Source organism: Lagopus muta, chromosome 1 (genome assembly GCF_023343835.1).
Source record: "Lagopus muta isolate bLagMut1 chromosome 1, bLagMut1 primary, whole genome shotgun sequence".
Lineage (NCBI taxonomy): Eukaryota > Metazoa > Chordata > Aves > Galliformes > Phasianidae > Lagopus > Lagopus muta.
The window spans coordinates 109987982-110009954 of record NC_064433.1 but is presented as its reverse complement, the minus strand read 5'-3'; the positions used below and the strand labels follow the sequence as shown (position 1 = coordinate 110009954).

The 21973-nt window shown below is 40.1% G+C and overlaps 1 protein-coding gene across 10 annotated transcripts in view; it reads left to right on the top strand.

Moving 5' to 3' along the window:
* KDM6A (lysine demethylase 6A) overlaps window positions 1–15696 on the top strand; it is a 148872-nt gene extending 133176 nt beyond the window's left edge. For 4 of the 10 annotated variants that reach the window (XM_048955756.1, XM_048955766.1, XM_048955727.1 and 1 more), the window contains 6 exons: window positions 2068–2182; window positions 3981–4168; window positions 5397–5538; window positions 9595–9721; window positions 10617–10787; window positions 13037–15690. In XM_048955756.1, the coding sequence (XP_048811713.1) occupies window positions 2068–2182; window positions 3981–4168; window positions 5397–5538; window positions 9595–9721; window positions 10617–10787; window positions 13037–13066 (773 nt within the window). In that variant the 3' untranslated portion in view covers window positions 13067–15690. Of the gene's footprint in view, window positions 1–2067; window positions 2183–3980; window positions 4169–5396; window positions 5539–9594; window positions 9722–10616 lie in introns of all 10 variants that reach the window. The other 6 variants (XM_048955736.1, XM_048955747.1, XM_048955699.1 and 3 more) reach the window with 3 other exon arrangements.
* Window positions 15697–21973: the final 6277 nt, after the last annotated feature.

The following is a 21973-nucleotide window of genomic DNA, read 5'->3' as shown; positions in this document are numbered from 1 at the left end:
GGCCTTGAACACCTCCAGGGATGGGACATCGCAGCTTCTCTATGCAACCTATTCTAGTGTCTCACCATTCCCTAAGTAAAGAATTTCCTCCTAATATCTAATCTGAATCTTTTCTGTTTTATTTCAAAACCCTTCTCCCTTGTCTTATCATTATCGGACCACGCAAAAAGTCTCCCTCCTGTTTATAAATTCCCTTTAAGTAATGGAAAGTCACAGTGATGTCTCCCTGGAGACTTCCCCATGCTCCCTCCTGGGAGAGGTGCTCCAGCCCTCTCTCTCTTCATCCTTGTTGGCTCCTTCAGACTTTCTCCAACAGCTGCAACATCTTTCTTGTGCTGAGGACCCCAGGCTTGGGCATGGTACTTTCAGTTGTACCCTCATAAGGGCAGAGCAGAGGGGGACAATTGCCTCCTTCGCCCTGCTGGCCACCCCTCTTGGTGCAGCCCAGGATACTGTTAGTCTTCCAGACTGGAACCTACTGGCTTGCATTTGGCTATTCGTCCGTCAGGACCCACAGGTCTTTCTCCGCAAGACTGCTCTCAATTAGTTCTCCCAGTCTGCACACATATTTGGAATTGTCCCAACATAACTGCAGCACCTTGTACTTTTTCTTGTTGAACCTCATTCGGTTCACATGGACCCACCTCTTAAGCTTATCCAGGCCCTGTTGAATGGCATCCATTCCTTCTTTTGTGTCATCTGCACCACTCAGCTTGGTATCATCTACAAACTTGCTGAGAGTGCACTCAGTCTCACCATCTGGATCATTGATAAAGGTAGTAAAGAGCATTAATACCGAGGTGGACTCCTGGTGGATGCCTCCACTTGAACATAGAACTGTTTACCACAACCCCCTGCTGTGACCATCCAGTCAATTATTTATCTACTGAATAGTCCAGCCTTCAAATCCACGTCTCTCAAATGTGGAGATAAGGATGTGATGTGAGACCATATCAAAGGCTTTAAAGAAGTCCAGGTAAACATCATCTGTTGCTCTTCCTTTGTCCACTAGTGCTGTCACTCCATTGTAGTAGGTCATCAGATTGGTCAACCTGCCCTTGGTGAAGCTGTGCTGGCTGTGTTTGATCACCTCCTTCTCTTGCCTGTGCTTTAACATAGCTTCCAGGAGGATCTACTGCAGTATCTTCCCAGGCACAGAGGTTCACCGCCTAGTAGTTTCCCGGATCTTTCTTCCTACCCTTTTAAAATATGGGAGTGAAGTTTCCCTTTTTTTAAGTCACCAGGGATTTCACCTGATAGCTGTGATGGAGAGTGACTTAGCAAGTACATCAGCCAGTTCCTTTGGTACACTGCCATGCATGTCAATCAGACCCCGGAGACTTGTACACATGCAGTTTTATCACAGTCTTGAACTTTTTGCTTCCCATGGGAGTGGTTTTGCTCCCTCAGCCTGCGCCTAGAGGTACAGCAATGTGAGAGATGTGGGAAGGCTGACTGCCAGCAAAGGCCAAGGCAAAGATTTGGAGTACCTCATCCTTCTCCATGTCTGTTGTTGCTCATCCTCTGGACTAAGTTCCAGAGTCTGTTAGTGCTGAAGTACAACTTCAGTTAATACTGTTAGGGATTGTGGTTCAGCTCCACAGCTGTCAAAAGAAGGTAAGATCTGGCATTTCTGCATCGATTTTTGAAAGTTCCTTGGGACAGATTTTCTTCCTACTTGTTTGTTAGTGCTTGAAGTCATGAAGTTTCTCTCCTAAATGAAATTATCAAAAGCTATCACAAACGCATTATGTAAGCTTTAGCAACTTGAAGCATTGATTTCTACAGAAAGGAAGCAGCTGAAATATGTCAGATTCGTTAGTCAGATTGGTAGTTCCAACTTACTTTGCACAAATTAACAAAAGCAGAATTCTGTTGTTATTACAACTTAATTGCATTTCTTGACACTGTGAAGTACCTAAATATTGCATTTAATAAGTTTATGAAAACTGAAACTGTGATGTAGGGTTGGTTTTTTTTTTAGTAATTATAACCTACTTTGCATTTTCTTGGTTATTTTGATAAATCAGCCTTACAGAAAACGTGTTTATTTTTTCTAAATTTCAGGTCATCAAGAAAACAACAACTTTTGTTCAGTAAATATAAACATTGGTCCAGGTGACTGTGAATGGTTTGTTGTTCCTGAAAGCTATTGGGGTGTCATGAATGACTTTTGTGAAAAGTAAGTCATGCATACTGTTCCCTGTTTTTTTCAAGTTGCATTTGTCTTTCTCAGACCTAATGGGAGAAGGGCAAGTTATAAGTGAGTTTTTAATGGGTTTTCCACGTAGTTTGAAAAGTCTTTTATAACAAGTCAAAATGTAAAATCTGGAATATTTGCAAGATATAGCATTTGTGCAATGGGAAGGAGCTTGGATTGCCTTAGGTGCTCAGTGATAACTTTGCTCCCAAAACTTTACATTACTGGATAATCCATCTCAGTCCTTTTTGTTTGGCTAGCCTCTTTATCAACAACCTGAAAGTACCATCTACTCTTTCCAAATGGTGATGCTTTTATGGTTACTTTTAGGACCATTGCAGTTGGGTGATGGAAAAATCGGGGGGTGAGGGAGCTGGGTTTTTGTTTTGGTAGGTCTCTTCTTTTTTTTTTTGGTTGGTTGGTTTTTTTAGGAGTAATGAGGTGTTTTTCTGGTATTGTAAGTTGTTAATTTTATTATGATTAATGTACGTGTCATACTTAAGGAATTACACAGCCATTGGTGTTTTGGCATTATTTCTTGCTGCATCTAATGGGAGAGCTTAGTTTACCTGAACTCCAGGAGGCTTCATAGCATGCTTTGCATATACTTGCAAGTTTGCAGCTTACTTAAAAATGAAGTGCGTTGATTGTTGGGTAACAGTGGTCCACCTCTATGTCTGTTCCTCCTGTTGCACGTGTGCTTAAAAAAAAAAACAGGCAGTTAAGAGCAGTTGAGTCCCATCTCATTTGATCTTAAGGGAGGTTTTTTGTTTTTTTGTTTTGTTTTTTACATTGCCCATTTAAAAACCAACCTAAACTCCTCAGCTTTCTTCAGAACTTTCCCAGCGTTCTGCATATTCTTCTCAGTACCTATTTTCTGCTTGTCTACTGACAACTGCTCTTATTTAATCAACCTTTACAAAGATTACCCTCCTCGGTATTGTAATTCCACTGTCAAAAAATGCAATGTCTGTAATGATGATAGGCCTTTTACCCTCATGCCACTGCCCTTTCTGAGACTAAAAGGGAGTCTAAAAATTTGGTAACCTCATAAACTCTACAGAGTGCCAGTCGGAGGCACTGAATGGTCTTTGAAAACTTGCCAGTGGTCTTTCCTGGTGCAATAGAAAATCACTCTAAAATTGGGATGAGGAAGGGAGAAATGTATGTATTTCACAGTACCATATTGGAAGACTCAGGATTTCATTGTTAGGAAGTCCATATGGAGGCTTTTTTTAATGCTTCTCAGGAGGGGTAGCATTTTCTGTCTGAACATAGCGTAGACCTGTGAATAGCAGTTGAGATGGTGCCAACAAGTTCTTGTGCGGACGAGTTTTGCACGCTCACACTGACAGCATGAGTACATGTTTTGCATTGTTCCAAACTGAAAGCATTCTTAAGAACTGTGTGTAAAATCAGTCACAGGTTAAAAAAAGCATCGTTCTGCACCAGTGTCACGCTAGATCTAGCAAGAATTCCTCTACCTCAGCATTAATAATGCTGGGAAATAGAAAGGAAAATAGAACTTAACTCTATGCCATCATCTCACTTCACATAAGCAGATGGTTGAACATTTTAATGTTGCAGGATATAAAACAGGGAACTGGGATCAGGATTTGTGTAGGTGAAACTTTCCTTCTGACTAGTCCTACTGCATCAGGGATTAGATGTCGAAAATATAGACAGTGGTGATCACTTTTACAGGTAATGTCATTGAAGTATTGGCTACTAATACATATGCTGATAAATGCTGACAGCTTTATTTTTCCCATTGTTTCAGGAACAATATGAATTTTCTAATGGGATCTTGGTGGCCAAACTTGGAGGATTTGTATGAAGCCAATGTCCCAGTTTATCGATTTATTCAAAGACCAGGGGATTTGGTGTGGATAAATGCTGGCACTGTGCACTGGGTTCAAGCTATCGGCTGGTGCAACAACATTGCTTGGAATGTTGGCCCTCTTACAGGTATAGTTGAATAATGCATTGTAAGGTAATTCTGTGCCATAGAACCTGCCATTTCTTAATAGTTTACTTCAGTTTTCTGGATTAAAAAATGAATATACAGTATTTTGAAACATTACTTGTTGAAGCATTAACTAATCCCATTGGTAATAAGAAATGAAAGCAGCAAGAATGCTGTTTTTACATTTCTGCATTTAATGGACTTGTAAAATTTACAGTAGCTTATCAAACACAAGCAGAATAAAAATGTTGAGAGGAATTCATGCACTGTGTTTTGTAGGCTGCTTTTTTAACTTTCTCTTCCAAAACTTGTTCTACCCAACAGACTTTACTACAGCATGCATATGAAGACTTGTCTAATCTCCCCTTTTCAGGATAAAACATACGTAATAGCTCCTTAATGAAAGCATCAGAAAATGCAAACAGTTGTAAATTTTTTTAAACAAAGGAACGTAAGGTTTACTCCTCTGGTAGTCATTATTTTTGAACCATAATTTAAGAAGGCTTTTAGATGTGAGAATGGAAGAAAAGTTCACAGCTAGAATAAGGAGATTCTATCAAGCATTTGAACAGATTGTACTTCCAAAAAAACCTGTTTTCTTAAATAGTTTAAGGTGTATCTTTATTTCATTATGGTGCAATAAATAGTTTATCTCCATGATTATGTGACTGACTGATACAGAGCTTACGTGTTCAATCACAGTAAATTTTGCAAAACAAGTTTTTTGAAAAGGGTGGGGTGAGTAGGCTGCTTCATCAGAAAGTCTGACTCACTGCACAAGTCTCTCAAGGTGCAGTCTTCATTTTCAAATTACATACTGTACCATTGTGAAATGATAAAGAATATGCAGACATTGCAAATGTCTGCAAGATACAGACATCTCGAATGTAGATTTTTTTTGTGTCAAAAGCTTGAAAATTACTAAGTAATAGTTTTTGAAAATGCGTACTCTGTTCAGCATAGGAATTGAATAGTTGTCAGCAAGTCCTTGTTTTCATATATGGTTATTACTATTGTGATACTTTGTGTTCTTTTAGCATCTGAAATACAATAAATACGTGCTTAAGAATAAATTTTGTATAATTTAAATATTGCAGGGAATGAGTTATTCAGAAATGCTGTTTAGTCTCACCACAAAGAAGTCTAAATTTTTGATATAATGAAATCATTTTGAGTTCAGGTGGTACTTATTTGTTACCTAACTACTTCTGTAACTTTCTTTTTATATAGCCTGTCAATACAAATTGGCAGTGGAACGGTACGAATGGAATAAACTGCAGAGCGTGAAGTCCATAGTACCCATGGTTCATCTTTCATGGAATATGGCTCGAAATATCAAGGTCTCAGATCCAAAGCTTTTTGAAATGATTAAGTAAGTTTTACTTGAGCATTTGTTGTTCCCATTTCTTCTTCAAGCATAAAATGAGTAGATCTATAAATAGGCTTTTGTAAGGCTTCTGAGAATCAAGCCAAAATGATTTGATAATCTATTCTTCAAAGAAAGAAGCCGTTTGTGGATGTTAAATATGCCACAGACTCCAGCAGTTTACAGAAGCAGACAACATAACTAAATGTGTTCATTTTAGACTGACCATAAGACAACAAATTGAGTGAAGTGCTACATTTATAATGATGGTCATTTTTACAGCAAAATTTAAATTAATTTTGCATTTTTAGAACACCTCTTTAGTTAAGGCTCACATACCATCATTTAGCAATCCAATGTGAATGTTTTAAATAAAGACAAATAAGAACTGGAAAGTCACCTTCCCTTTGCTCTTTCTTCAGAACAAAGAATTAATTGATGTGTAAAATGATAATTGAGTATAGTGACATTTCTTAAACACTTATTCCAAAATGCAGAAACATTTCAGACTCAAAGCATCTTTAGTAATGTTTTTTTAAAGAGTGCAACTTGAAGCAAATATAAATCATCATATCTAGGTTGAGGAATAAATGGACATTTCGGCGTACATCCATCATAGACTTGTCAGAAAGAAAGTGGGAGAATGAGTTCCACAGCAAATGACTCATCATGACAATACTCTGGTGGCAGCTCTCTGTTTTTCTTCAGCCAACCAGAAGAGCTTTTATCTGAGTCTTTTCAACATACTGGATCCACAAGCATTGAATCCTTTTATGATTTGCCTTGAAATGGGCTTTGAAATATGGATAGGTTAACCTGCAAAAAAGGAGTGAAGAAAATCAGTTTTTCCCCTAGTAGAATTTACTATTGACATCTGAGTGAGATACCATTTTGCAAATAGTATTTTGAGTTTAACTTAGCCTTGAACACCTGTTGCAGAATGAGGGAATAAGTGAGATGGGAACTTTGTAAAGGCACAGAAGTGTTAGAAGTTGAAAATAGTTTTGTCCCTTCAATTAAGCTGTTAGTGATCATCGTCAAGGTGGCAAGTGTTAAAAAGGAAGAAAAGAAACCAATAGTGTACTGCTGGAAATAAGAAAGGAGGGGAAAAGAAGCAGAGGTTGAAAGGAAGCCAAGACGTCCTTTAAGAAAAAAAAAAAAAAAAAAGCTAAGCCCTTATTTCATATGTATATTTATCTTCTCTAGTCCTGCAGGCACTGCAAATCTCAGAACAGCTGTAGAATATTTTTTGCAAAATATTATTTTAATAATTTGGCACCCCCGTTTTGCATTTGTGCAAAGTTAAGTCATTTTTTGTCTATGGTTTAGGTCTAGGAGAAAAACATAACTGAGCATAGCATCTTTCTCCAAGAGAAATCTTAAAGTTGCAAAGGAATGCGGAGAACAGAATGGTTTCCTGTTGTCATCTGGTTTGATAGCAGCTGAGTTTTTCTGTAGTGAGATGCCTAAATTGTTAGATGTACTTTAGAAATAGTCACTGAGGAGCTGATGTAGACTTTGATCTTGCATACTATTGCATTTTCCAGGCTACTGAAGCCACTTCTGCCTTGTTAGTTGTCTGTCAGTCCCCTGGTTTCATGCTTTGCATGAGGAGAAGATCCAGTGATGATCTCTAAGTTTGTTACATCTAGTAACAGTAATCTGGAACAACTCTTCTTTGTGATCCCTTCTGTAATTGTACAGCTGTAACTAGAAGCAGCTGTCACCAGAATACTGTTTACTGTATGTCTTTAGCCTTGTGTAGATATTTTAAGTGCATAAACCTTCATGAACCTCCTTACAATTGGTGAGCAGTTGCATAATTTTCCTCTCAAAATGATTGTCTGAAGGAGTGCCGTCTTGCTCTAGATAAAAGGGGCAAAATCTAAAACTCCCTCATGAGATTGTTTTTTAAATTTTATACTAAGAGTAGAATCTGGACTGGAAATGCAGGCAGACAAAATGATTTAAGTTTGACTGACAGCACAGTGCTCGAGAAAAGAAAAATTAACATCAGAACTTAAATGAGAAGTCATGTGGAAAGGAAGAATTTTAGAGATAGTGGGGACATAGTAAAAAGGCCAAAATAATTAATTCCAAAGTAACAGGAATAGTAAGTTCTTTTACCAAAATAGTTTTATAAGCATAGAAGACCAGAACATGGGAGAAATGATTTTGCACAAAATCATGAAGCAAGATAGAATTCATTTTGATATCGATGGGGAAAATAAATCACTTGGAGATATAATGAGATCAGTTTTGCATTGCCGTTGGGATGGTCTCCGCACTTACAAAGCTTTACTGGATATCGAAACATTAAATGGATTTCTCACCACACTTAGAGAATATATCAGAGTGATGTCCGTTTTAAGATCTTCTCTTAAATATCAGGATTTGACTGGACATGATTTGCTCATGCTTTGTCATATCTATTAAAACCTCGAGAGAGAATGATGGTCCAGATTTTTTAACTGAATTCCCACTGTGCAAGAATAAAAGCAGGCACACAATTCTAAAAGCCTACTCAGCTTAAACATTGTGTCTCTACTGCACACCATTTTGACTTTCATGTTTTAGAAATTTGCGATACGCATTTTCAAGGTGATACTTCATGTGCTCTCTCTCTCTTTCTTTGATAGCATGAAATAGTTAACATTGCTATTACTCAGATCTGAATTTTGTCTAAGGACAAGTAATTCACCTTCTAGCTACTGTTTTTGGCTTTGCTTGCAAATTTTGCAAACATTACAGTGGTGTTGCATGCGGATTACGCTTGGAGCAGTTCTTTCTTCACAGCTGTAACACTCAGAAGTGCTTTGAAAATAACACTTTGAAAGCTCTTGGAAGTAAGGAATGGAACACAGTGGTTGCAAGTGGGTAGATGGCCTTCTAGCTGTTTTCTGACATACCCAAAGACTGTTCCAGATGACAGCAGAAAAGAACATTACAATGATAGCTTTTAAGTTTATTTTGAATCAGATTAGATTGCACGAAAGAATGCTATACCAAAGTTGATTAATTTGTAATAAGCATTTCTACATTAGCCTAACATTCAAGTGAATTAATGTGTGATCTGCCACATATGGTTGATCGTTTGTGATATCATGAGACATCATGAGTTCCATTAACATCAAACTAGAAAAGTGCGGAGGAGTTGCAACTAACTGAGCTGTTTGGTTTCATTGAAAATGAGTATATGAAAATACATTTAATCTAAAAGCAAACTTTCAGTTTTGCATTGTTATTATGAGGGTTTTAATGACACCGTAGACTTGTTTTTCGTGAAAATGAATGATCTGAGTGTAAAAAATCAGGAGGACAGTATTGCAATTTAAGCTTGAAATTCTGTTAACTGCTTGGTAGCACATGAAACAAATATTTAAGAGAAGTGCAGAGCATATATATGACATTTTTAAGGTTTTAAAATGGGAGAAAGATCAAATTGAAAACATTTTGACAGAACTCTTGAGTACTTTGTTTTCTGTCCAGAGTTTATTCTTCCCCTTACATTTTTCAGTCTTCATTCTGCATCTAATGAACATGTAATGTAACCACCCTGTGGAGGAGAAAATTAAAGGCTGCACAGACAGTGGCTCAAATAAATAAGATAGCTAAGAACTAAAAATAATTGTAAATAACATTGCAACTTAGAGATCTGGTGACCTATTTTGAAGATTAAAAGTTTGCTGTTTTCTTTTTTAACCTTAGTAGAAGCATGACAGGAAATCGTTTCTTTTAAATTGTCCAATTCTTTTCTTCATAAAATGTGTTAATTTTTTTTTTCCTGTTAAGGGACTGACTTTCATTACATTACAGAAATGTGCAGAAATGAAATAAATGTACACAGGGGTCCATAATGATGTGATCTAACTTGTACATAAGTCATGCTTATGCTCAGTGATTCTCAATAGACAAGTCTTTCTGAAGTCCTAGAGGAAGAAGCTCGAGCTCCAGGGTGGTGAATGAAATTCAGGCTGTTTGCATTTTTCTGGACAGTGTAATACTGAATTGAATATAGAGCTGATTGCCACTGCAGTCTTCTGATCCTGATTTTGGTTGCAGGTATTGCTTGTTAAGAACTCTCAAACAGTGTCAGACACTGAGGGAAGCTCTGATTGCTGCAGGAAAAGAAATTGTCTGGCATGGGCGAGCAAAGGATGAGCCAGCTCATTACTGTAGCATTTGTGAGGTCAGTAAATAAATACATGTTGGGCTTGGGTACTACTGCAATGTTTGTTGAAATTTTGACGTATCTTTTGTTGCTGCTATAAACTGCAGCCTCTACAGTATGCTGTAAGCACTTGGATGTGACACGGTGCTGTCTTCAAAGAGGTCATCAAGCTATTTTTTTAATACAGGCTATATTATACTGCTGCCTTTTCCACAGTACATAGAAATTGTTATTCACGAGGTCAGTTTTCCATTCTCAGTTGTTCTAAGAAGTTGTTACCCCTTCCTGCATATAATTTGATCTGCTCAGCTTCCTTCTAAAGGTATATCTGTCTTCATTCCAGTAATCAACAACAGCTTCAAAAGAGGGAAGAATATAAGTGCATTTTCTTCACAGAAAATGCTTTACTGAAGTTTTTAATTTTACTTTCTATTAGTAGCTTCTTTAAAGTATTGAATAATAGTCTTTGTGAAGCATAAAATAAACTATTTCCCACCTGAAAATCAGCTTAAAATTATTTTCAGATCAAGCCTCTTGGGCAGGATGAATGTGCAAGTGAGTAGCAAGGGAATAAATTATGACTTTCTTTTTACAGGTAAATTTGAAAAAGAGGAATTAGGTATAACTGTAATACATACTTGACCTTACTGAGTGACCCCTATTCAGAGTATGAGCCCTGCCTTGTTAACACTGACCAAAAGCGCAGGCACCCTAATTGTAGTGTTTAGTAATGGTTTTATAATATTTCACCTCAGTGCCTAAGCCTTAGGAGGATGGATTTTCCCTAAACAAATCTGTTTTTCCTTTGTATTCTCAGAATAAGACTGTAAGTCTTCAACCTCGAAAGCTGTATTTTCTTTAACTTTTTACAAATGAAATGGTAACAATTGACTTTCTGTTTCCTATCTAACAGGTGGAAGTCTTTGATCTGCTTTTTGTCACTAGTGAGAGCAATTCTCGAAAGACCTATGTTGTACATTGCCAAGACTGTGCACGAAAGATAAGCACGAACCTGGAAAATTTTGTGGTGCTAGAACAGTACAAAATGGAGGACTTGATGCAAGTCTATGATCAATTTACATTAGTAAGTCAAATTAATAAGTGGATGCATAAATACATTATTTGTAAAGCAGTTGTAGGCTGTCTTGGTCCTCCATTGTATGAGTATCGTGAACTTTCTGATTCAAATGGAGGTTTGGGTTATGTGTGATATTTACAGAACAAAACTCTGCAGAGTCAGAATTATGTGAAATAGTACAGTAACTTACTGCAGAACATAACCACTGAGTTTTCAGGAAAAGTATGATGTTACAATTCATAAAGTTGTGGCTTTAAAAATCCAATAGAGATCACCTGGAGACCATAACTGGATCAGATGGAGATGGGAAGAATCAGGACAGTGAAGCTTGGAGAAACTAGCACCAGGTTCAAGAGCATCTCTAATACATTGGTTGTGGTATGAAGTCAGTATAGCAGCAGAGCATCCTATGCACTGAGACCCCTTCCTCCCCCTCCCTTTCCCACCCTCTTCCAAATCAGCACTGTCCTTCTGCTTAGCAAGTGGATGCTCTCAAACAGTTCTGTCTTTGGCTTGGGGCCTCCTTTGCATTTCAATTTAAAGCAAAAAGCCACTTTGCCATTATAGCTTTGTGCTATATATGGCAGCCTCCTGCTTTGAACTGTGTCAGCACAACTGTCCTAACATTTCACCCAGGTTTCGTTGTTTCAGGCAAAGATGGCTTGTTTGTAATCACAATGAAAGCGATGCTGGATTTATTTATGATAAGCCTTGCCTTTCTGTCAAAGGAGACAAACATTGGACAAAGCATTCTGAGAATTTCATGTTGCATTAAATACGGCAGCCCAGAAACAGCTGTGCCTTTTTGATTCATTTCCAGGTGCTGCAGAAAGTGTATGTTTAGACAATTGTTTCATGTTATACAGGCATGATAAGTTGCAACCTTTGAGCTAATGCCTCAAGGTTCACCAGCTGAGGCTGGTGAGAACACAGGACCTTGTCCTCTGAACTTAGTTCTTTTCATTGGTTCAGCAAAGCCTGAGATGGCTGAACTTGTGTTCACTCTTTTAGAAGCCCATTGTTATTACAGCTGGTAAAATACTGCAATTCTGAAGTGATAATATGTTGCAAGAACAGCATCTAAATAAACACCTATTCTGAGATACACATCTGAGTGGAATGGGCAAGAACATTTTTGTATGGAAAAGAGGGAGGAATGAGGGAGAGTGGGAGGGGTAGGTCTGTGTTTGTATCATTGTATAGGTAATTGTGGTAGTGCAACTGTGCCTAGAACAAGGGTTCTCAACCTGTAAACAGCTCTTTGCCCCACCAGAGCCTACACCTGCAGTGCTAAAGAGCATTAAAAATTGTTGTAGTGAAATTTATGCACAGTATCACTTATTAAAAAGGCTTATAATTTTGATTGAGAGAAGTCATAACCTACAGGAAAGGGGTTGAGGTTTGTGGCACATTGCAGAACAAAGATAACCTCAGATGGCAAAGGTGGTGTAGGACTAACAGGCTCGATGCTTGGGGTAAAGTATCAGGAGTAAATGCAGGAATTACATAGAATTAGTATTGCACAGTTGAGTACTGTAGTGTGATTTGCAGTGTCTTTAAAGACAGGACAGCTTCTTAAAGGGATTCCTCATCATGGCAGGACTGATGTGTAGAAAAAGAGAAGAGGAGGTGCCATCAGAAGTTCAATATTTTTGGTGATAATGCCACAAAGAACAGTATTGGGGAATAGATATCTTCTAGACCTGCACTCTTAAGGCACTAATTAATGACAATTGAAAATAAATAAATAAGTAAATAAAAGCTTTGTCCCCATATCAGGGAATCTTGATCCTTTCCACAGATAACCTCAGGTTTATATGTTTATGTAGCGAGGAAGTAAAATGCAACCTGCAGGATATTTGGAGAGCCACAGAGGGATGACCCACCCATTCCCCTGGCTAAACAGGTTGAGAATCCCTGTTTTAGAGTATATAAGGATACATCTACATAAGCCCACATGGAGCTCTTTTCTGCTTCAACAGGACTTGTTTTGGCAGCTCACATAGTATCTACTCAGAGGTCCCCACAGTGTGATCTAGTGTGCAGTATAGGCAAAATCCTGACACAGAGTAGTTGGATAAGTTGGAAAAAAAAGCAAAAAAAAAAAAAAGCTGATACCCACTGGACAAAGTCTCAGTGTATAAAAACCATAGTGTTTGACTTCAAACTGTCATGCTCACCATTTGCACAGATTTGGTTAAACAGCTGAATTCTACACCTTTGTAGAAAAGGTAATTTAATGTTTTCTTTTTCAGGCTCCTCCATTGCCATCCTCTTCATCTTGACATTTTTTCATGGACATTAAATGAAAACTTTTCTGATATTCAGGAAGTGACCCAGTTCTGCACCACTGATTTTTGTAGCTATCCTGTAAGGCTGCTGGCTGAAAGCTGTGTCTATGCAACCTTCCAAGTGCGGAGTGTCAACCAACTGGACAGGAGAGAGCACTGCCTCCTACTCCAGAACTCAAAACAAATAAAGCTCATCCAGCTGTACTTCAAAAAAATAATTCCATGTTTTGTATATATCTGACAAAACTGGCAACATTATACAGACTACTGACTTGAAGACCACCTCTTTTGTATTTTCTCTGTTTCTGGGCTGATGAGTTGGTTTCATCCGTTTTTCCCCTTCAGAATTTCCCTTGGAAAAAGTACTAGCTTAGCTGGTCATTTCTTTGTAAGGTAGTTAGAAATTTTAAGTCTTTCTTTGGGCAACATTTTTTTTTTTTTTTTTTTTTTTTTTTTTTTAATGTGAAGAGTTAGGTGATATAAATTTTTTTACTGCTTTTATGTTTTTCTGTCTTGTTTTGAAACCATGACGGTTACACTTTTGGTTCCTAAATAAAATTTAAAACAATTAACAGCCAAGTCACAAAGATAAATGGGTTGCACATAGACTAAGGAATAAACTTCAGATTTGTGATTTTTGTTTCTAATCTTGATGTAAATTTACACTATTTATAAATACATATTTATTGCTTGAAAATATTTGTGAATGGAATGCTGTTATTTTTTCCAGATTACCTGCCATTGAAATTTTAAGGAGTTCTGTAATTTCAAACACTACTCCTATTACATTTTCTATATGTAAATAAAACTGCTTAGCATTGTACAGAAACTTTTATTAAAATTGTTTAATGTTTAAAGTTTTTCTATTGTTTGAGTTTTAAAAAGATTTTATGTACAGTGCCCAGTTTTTGTTCTTTTTTTGAATCTGATTATATATATTTTATATATACTCTTGTGCTTGTGTATATATATAATATATATAGAAACTCGAATATAAATATGTGTATAAAGATTTAGAGACTAAATTTTTCTCGTTTTAAGTTTTACATCTATGGTAGATTTGAGGTGTCTACTGTAAAGTATTGCTTACAAAAGTATGATTATTTTTAAAGAAATATATGGTATGTATCCTCAAGACATAAAATGACCTTCAGACTGGTTTATTGTTAAATTGCACTTTTTGCAATAACAGACCAATAAATAGTTGCTGCCAAAACATAGTAGTAGAAAATAAGTAACAGCTAAATTTTGAAGCTCTTCAAGAAAATGCCGGGTTTGACAGGAAGTTTGGCACTAGTTTCAGAGGAGAGATGAAAAAGGTGAACTTAAGTTTGGGTGGGGATGGTGTCTGGAATTCAACCAAATCACAACTCGTGTATTACGGTATGTTCTATTAACGATCTAAAAAGTTAAGACTGAATCACCGTGGCGTCATTGTTGACCCCCAAAAAAGGACGTTGTTGTGGTATTCTGTTGTATTTTCACATATTTTGTAATACAAATTCACTGGTAAATTTTTGAAGCACTAGGTTTATCTAGGACAAGTTTATAATATATCATTGTAACAGTTTGCAGTTTTAATTATGGTATTTATTTTAAGTTGCTCCTTTCTCATTAGCTTCTTGAAAATGCATTAAATCTAAATTTCGAAACGGATAGCTTTCTTATCGATCAGAGTTGACTGATGCAGGAGGTTCTGCATCAAACGATTTCTCATAATTTCTCATTAGTGGGGTATGTTAGTGATTGCATTGTTAAATTTTCTGTAATCGATGTGAAGTGTTAAAGGCACAGAGCATGCTGATAGTTTATTTTGAACAAAAAGAATTGCCTCTTACATTTGTAGCTTCAAATGAAGGGTGTTTTAATGAAGAATCAGTATACAGCTTGTCTACTGCTGTTACAACAGTTTAACTGTAGTTATAAATGACTTTTTTTGCTAGTTCTTAAAACAGTTGGGCAAAAGGTTATGGGGATTGAAGAAAAATATAACAAACGCTCTTGCCAGCAAAATTATCAACTAGCAGTTAGGAAGCCAGTATTTACAGTTCTGTAAAGATGTAAGTCTCAGCTCTTGATAACAAACTCTACAAATCATAATTTTTTACTTATGTATTTTATGCAGTCGTAAATATTGTAATCTTGACAAACCATGCTGCAACTGAAAAGCTACTCCTTTACAGTAGTCTTAAACCCAAATAAAAGCAAGATAACTTACCTCAACTAATGGCAAACAGAAAGTCCTCGTTTCTCAGTGCTATGAAGAGTATTGCTAACTAGGGAAAGAGCTACCGCGTGCTGATCAAAAGGGCTGTGTACCTTTCCTCCCCTTTGGAAAAGAGGGTATCCCATTACCAAGGGAAGAAAAATTGTGTTTCACCAATGAACAAGTAGACCAAATCAGTTGAACATCAGGCACTATTGTTCACTCTGCATGAAGGTTTTGTCGTGGATTTGAATTGCTGCAGGGCTTTAATATTTTGCAGTTTTAATACTTCTTAATTACACTATGCTCCTAAACTATGGACAGTTTTGAACTATAAGCTGCTATGATTTAGAATGCTTTTGTTTCATTTTATTAAAAAAAAGCACAAGTTAATATTTTATCAGTTGTAGTTATTACGCAGCAGTTCTGCTTCTTAATTGACGGAGCGCACAAACGCACGTGAAGCATTGGCAATCTGCAAATACTTCCAACAGTTGGGGGTGGAAGGGGAGGTGGGATTCCTGAGTGCAATGGAGGGAACCAACTCACTTTTCCAATGAACTTGGTCTTGTGGCCTTTGGACTCCACACCTGAGCCATACTGTGAGGGATCCTGGTAAATTAATTGAGAGAGAATGAGAAATAAACAGCACCTTTTGCTAAAGAACTGTGGATCTGAGGAATGTCCTGAAGGAGAACTGGAGGAGCTGGCAGCACAGGGATCCAATATGTGGAGAGAACAGAGAATCACATCTTTCTGAGCTAAATTTAAATTCCTCCATAAATATATTCAACAGAGCTTTGATCTTTAAGCTTACCCTCAGATATGTAAATTGGGAGCAGTCTCTGTGCTTTTTTTGGGAGAAGTGATGTCTACCAGTTTCTCCATTTTATGTTGGTAGCCAAATAAGTGAAATGGATGGTGACAGGGCCTAAAAGTTCCTGAATCTATATGGCAGGTAACGTGGTGGTCCTAAAGGCAAAGTTTTGTGAATCTGCACTTTTATAGTTCATAGAATCATAGAGTCATAGAAAGGCCTGGGTTGAAAAGGACCTCAAAAGATCATCTAGCTTCAACCCCCTTGCCGTGAGCAGGGTTGCCAACCACTAGACCTGGCTGCCCAGAGCCACATCCAGTCTGGTTGGAGGAAGAACTTAGAAGCATTAGAAAGAAGCATTAAAGTGGCATTGCTTTGCTGAAATGGATACAGTTACCTCATTTCAGGATAGTAGGTTAGATAGTTGGAACAAAGGTAGGCATGGACTGGGGACTCCCCAGCTGGTCCAGCCAGAGGAAGAGATTAAAGAGGTGGAAGATGCTAGGGTTCAAATATGATGTTACAGGAGAGGGTGCTTGCCCTTGGTTGCTGCCCCTGTCCCGGGAAGGGGCTCAAGTAAAACTTTTCTTGGCACAGGCCTAACAGGAGGGCTTTCAAGCCTGAGCGTACCTAGCTCAGCTGTTTTGTCTGGATCCATAGCAAAGAGTCATGGCCCATCAATTCAATGTTGGTGGTGGTGCCCCACAAACAAGTCTTCTACAGGACAGGGAAGTTTCATCTTCCATGTTTGCTTTAGCTGGTGTGGGAAACAGTCAGAGTAAGGGCTCCAGCTGGGTGATCAGAGGGAGGTTCGTACCAGCTGCTCTGTGCTTTGGTTATGACAACACTGACAGCAGAGGAAGGAGGTATGCAAGTGATGTCCAGACAAGTTCAAGCTGAAGCTCAGGTTCAAGCAAGCTCAGTGCAGGACTGCTGCTTGCAGGGCCCCATGGAAGAAGGCCGCCAAGGAGGATGTTGTTAGCAAGGCAGGCATGAGGCCCACTGTGTCCCAGGTCAGCCTCATTTTGAGGAAGTGTAGTCCTGTCCTTCAAAATAAGGGGAGCAAATGTGTCCTACATATTTAGTAATTGGGGGAAGAGTTTCTGAGGTTGGCATGGGGATGGGGCTTGGGGGAACTGAACACATTTCTTTGTCAATGGTAGCAGCTACCTACAAAGCTATAGAAAATAGCAAGCGGCTGCAGGGAGAGCAGTTTCCTCATTACACCTGGGGTCCAGTAGATGCTGTGGGAGGTTGTGGGGGGCATTGCACAGCCAGATGATGTCGGTCAGGCCTAAACAATGGCCATGGAGACAACAACTGTGACCTTAAGAGGGGAGGAGGCTGAGACCATCAGGGAGTGTGAGTGGGAGATCGACTGGTGGAGTGACTCGCTGGAGTGCCAGACAGAAAGGTGCCAGGGAGCTATTCCCTGAAAAGTGGTGGCCCCCTGCCCTGTCACAGTTGGACAGACCTGATTGATGAGGAGGGTTGGAAGAGAGTCCCGACGTGGTGTCATGGGAGTTTCCCGTGCCTGCCTACCCCGCTTCCCCAGCTCCCTCCAAACAACAGGTTTCAGATGCTAGAAATTGAAGTGGAGGTGAGTGGGGAGGCACTGGAGGATCTGCCTAGGAGGGAGCCTAAGGTGAGGCAGTCACCCCCACACCTTGAGACTGCCTCTGTCAGGAAAGAAAGAAGGGTGGTCGTGGTGGGTGACTCCCTTCTTGGAGGAATGGAGGCCCCACATGCAGGCTGGACCCAAGCCGTCGGTGGTCTAGCTTCCTGGGGCCTGGGTCAGGAACATAACCGGGAAACTCCTAAAGCTGGTTAGGTCCACTAATTATTTTCCTTTACTCGTAGTTGAGGTGGGCAGTGATTAAATTGCTCAGAGAAGCCTACGAACTATGAAAAGATATTTCAGGGGTTGGGGGCATTTAGTTCAAGGAGCAGGAGCTCAATTGATTTTTTGTTCTATACTTCCAGGGGCAGTGAGGGACACAGAGCAGGCTTGGAAAGCACAAGCAATGAATAATTGGCACAGAGGCTGGTGTCAAGCCAGAAACTTTGGGTTCTTTGATCATGAGGCAGTTTACTTGCCTGCTGTCCGTCCATGGAACCCACCTATGTCAAAGGTGGCAACGAATCCTAGCACAGGAGTTAGCAGGGCTGATCGAAACAGCTTTAAACTAGCTACGACGGGGGAAGGGGACAAAACAGGGCTGACAAGAGATGAGCCTAGGGGAACAGTGCTTAAGCTGGGGGTGAGGCAGATGGCTGAAGTGCGTCTACACCAATACACGCAGCATGGGCAACAAGCAGGAGTTAGAAGTGATTGTGCAGCAGGCTAACTATGACCTAGTTGCTATTACCGGAACATTACCGGACCACTCCCACAACTGTGGTGTTGAAGTGGATGGCTACAAGCTCTTCAGAAGGGACAGATGAGGAAGGAAGGGTGGTGGTGTGGCCCTTTCTATTAAAGGCTGTTTTGATGTAGAAGAGCTTGGGGTTGGGAATAATAAATTTGAGTGTCTATTGGTAAGGATCAGGGGGAAGGCCTGTAGAGGCAACAGCTTGGTGGGGGTCTGTTACAAACTGCCTAATCAAGATGAAGAGAAGGACGAAGCATTCTATGAGCAGCTCATGGAAGTCGTGTGGTTGCCAGCACTCATTCTCATGGGAGACTTCAATTTCCCTGATGCATGTTGGAAATATAATACAGCACAGAGGAAGCAGTCCAAGAGATTTCTAGAGTGTGTGGAAGATAGCTTTCCTTACGCAGCTGGTAGGAGAGCTTACCAGGGGTGGTGCCCTGCTAAACCTGCTCTTCTCTAACAGAGAAGGACTGGTGGGAGATGTGAATGTTGGAGACAATCTTGGGCAGAGCAACCATGAAATTGTAGAATTCTCTATTCTTGGAGATGTCAGAAGTGTGACTAGCAAAACTGCTATCTTAAACTTCAAGAGGGCGGACTTTGACCTGCTCAGGACGCTTGTAGCATGGGTCCCTTGGGAATTGCTCCTTAAGGGTAAAGGATCCAGGAAGCTTGGATGCTCCTCAAGATGGAAATCTTAAGGCACGAGAACAGGCTGTTCCTGAATGCTGTAAGGCGAGCCGTAGGGGAAGAAGACTGGTGTGGATGAGCCAAGAACTACTGTTGAGACTCCGGAAGAAAAAGAGAGCCTATGTCCTCTGGAAGAAGGAACAGGCTACTTGGGGAGATTACAAGGAAGTTGCTACGGTATGCAGGGAGAAAGTTAGGAGGGCAAAAGCCCAACTTGAACTCAGATTGGCCACTGCAGTAAAGGAGAACAAGAAATCCTTTTATAAATGTATCTACAGTAAGGAGACCTGGGGATGTTGGTTGATGTTTAGCTGAATATGAGCCAGCAGTGTGCCCAGGTGGCCAAGAGGGCCAATAGCATCCTGGCCTGCATTAGAAATAGTGTGGCCAGCAGGAGCACAAAGGTGATCATCCTCCTGTACTCAGCACTGGTGAGACCACACCATGAGTACTGTGTTCAGTTTTGGGCCCCTCACTACAGGAAAGATGTTGAGGCCCTGGAAAGCGTCCAGAGAAGGGCAACAAAACTGGTGAAGGGTCTGGAGCACAAGTCTTATGAGGAGCGGCTGAGAGCTGGGATTGTTCAGTCTGGAGAAGAGGAGGCTTGGAGGAGATCTTACTGTACTTCCTGAAGGGAGGTTGTGATGAGGAGGGGTTTGGCCTCTTCTTCCAGGCAACAAACAGGACCTGAGGAAATGGCTGCAAGTTGTACCACAGGAGGTTTAGGTTAGACATAAGGAAGAACTATTTCTCTCAGAGAGTGGTCTGGCACTGGAATGGCTGCCCAGGGAGGTGGTGGAGTCGCCGTCCTTGGCAACATTCTGGATGAGGAGCTATGAGATATGGTTTAGTAACTTGTGGTAGCAGTGGTGATGGAGGGCGGTTGGATTAGCTGATCTTGCAGGTCGTTTCCAACCTTGTAATTCTATGATTCTATGAGGCTGGACTCTCACAACCCATAGCATCAGTGCTGGGGATGGGAGGGGGAAGGTTGTCGCCATGAGATTAATTACCTATTATGGTGATCACAATTGCTGTTGCTACACCTAAGGCTTGGCAGGGCAGTGGGTGCATGCAGCAGGAAAATAAAATGTGGGAGGATGGAGATGGGATGGAAATGTTTTGGTTTTTTTTTTTTTTTTTCTTAGAGACTGCTGCATTCCTACTGACTTTCACTGAACGGAAGGATGATGGTTCCTCTCTGGCAGAGGGCAGCATGGTCAGGCTTTTAACACAGTGGAGCACCTTTCTCAAGAGTCGATCCTGCACCACCATTTTTCTAATGGAGGGGATTGTCAGGCCCAGCTTAAATGCACATTGCTGCTCAGGATGTAGGAGATGACGCACTGTTTGGGATTGAAGCTGGTGAAAAGGAAGACCAGATCCGAACAGGCAGAGGATAGCAAAGACCAGGTGATTGTTAATTGAGGGGGCAGTGCCTGCAGGAATGGGCTACAGCACTCCCTGAATTCATGGGCTAACAGACCCTGAAGGACTCCCACCCAAAGGTGGGATGTGCAGCCTAGTTACTGCTGAGCCTAAGGGAAAAGGTAAACGTGCAGAGCCATGTTTGACCAAGCTGGCTGACTACTGCATGCAAAAGCTTTAAATGGTTGAAAGAGAATTTTAATCTACTCAGTTTTAAGGCATGCAAAGTTTGGACTTCTGTGGTTTATTTTTCCTTATACATCATTGCCAATTGGCCATCGCACTTTTGTTGTGGAGGGAAAAAAAAAAAGCCAAGAAAAATAGCTATCAAGCAGTCACCATCACTGCAGTTTGGTTTTGGTTGGGAGTGTGGAGGGATTTTTGAGGGCAGTGGCAGTGGGCAGCAAGCTCAGCAGCTGCTGCACTGCACTCCATGTAAGGCCACCTTGAAGGGCAAATGTCCACAGGGCTGAAGATCTGGAAACATATTCCAGCAGCTCAGGAGCTGTGGAAAATCTTGGAGCGCTTACTGCTCTGTATTTATGTGCAGGACCTTGTCTTGCTTGAGATACCAGTGCTATCGATGCTATTAAATGCTAGCAATTTAGAGGATGTGTTCATTTTCAACAGGGTGGCTCTGCAAGCTCTTATGTTGGATACTGGGAGGAGAATGGGGGGCAACTGGGTCTACTGAGAGCAAATTATCCTGGCCTTGGGGTCTGCTTGGCTACAGCATGCTGAGTTGGAGTGTGTTTAAGGCTGTTGCTCTGTATTTGGCCCAGCCCTCTGATGCTGCTTTGTTCCATGTTGGTTATCCGTGTGGATATTCATTGTTATCCACCACAGCACTAAAGGAAATTGCTGTGTCTGCGTACACTGAACGATGTTTGTACTCAGTGGCTATAAGAAAAGATGCAGCTGGGTATGTATCCTCCTCAGAAGTTCTGCTGGGCTATGCTGGAGACAGAGCAGGAAACAATCTCCCCAGTAAACAAACAAACAAACAAAAATGAAAAGAATGGGAAAAAAATCACTGAAAGTATTTGAATGAATGCTCAGTGCACCTCTCTCCATCGTGCTTAATGGGTCAGCAGTGCATGTGTGTGTTTGGTAGTTGGCGATACCTTTGAACAGCCGTTTCATGAACAGCTTCAAAGTAAAAAGCGAAAGTGGGATGAGCTTTCCAACACAGATCAAAATGAGCTGGCAATTATCCTAAGTGCAACTTAGGTTCTAATTTTCAAAATCAGTGCAAAATGCTCTTTACAGAGATTGATGGAGTCTGAAGCAAATATTGCAGCGTTTTGAAGAATGCTGTGGCTAATGGTGTCAAAGGCTTATTTACACAACAAGATTGGAGAGCATAAGACAGCCATGAATGAAGT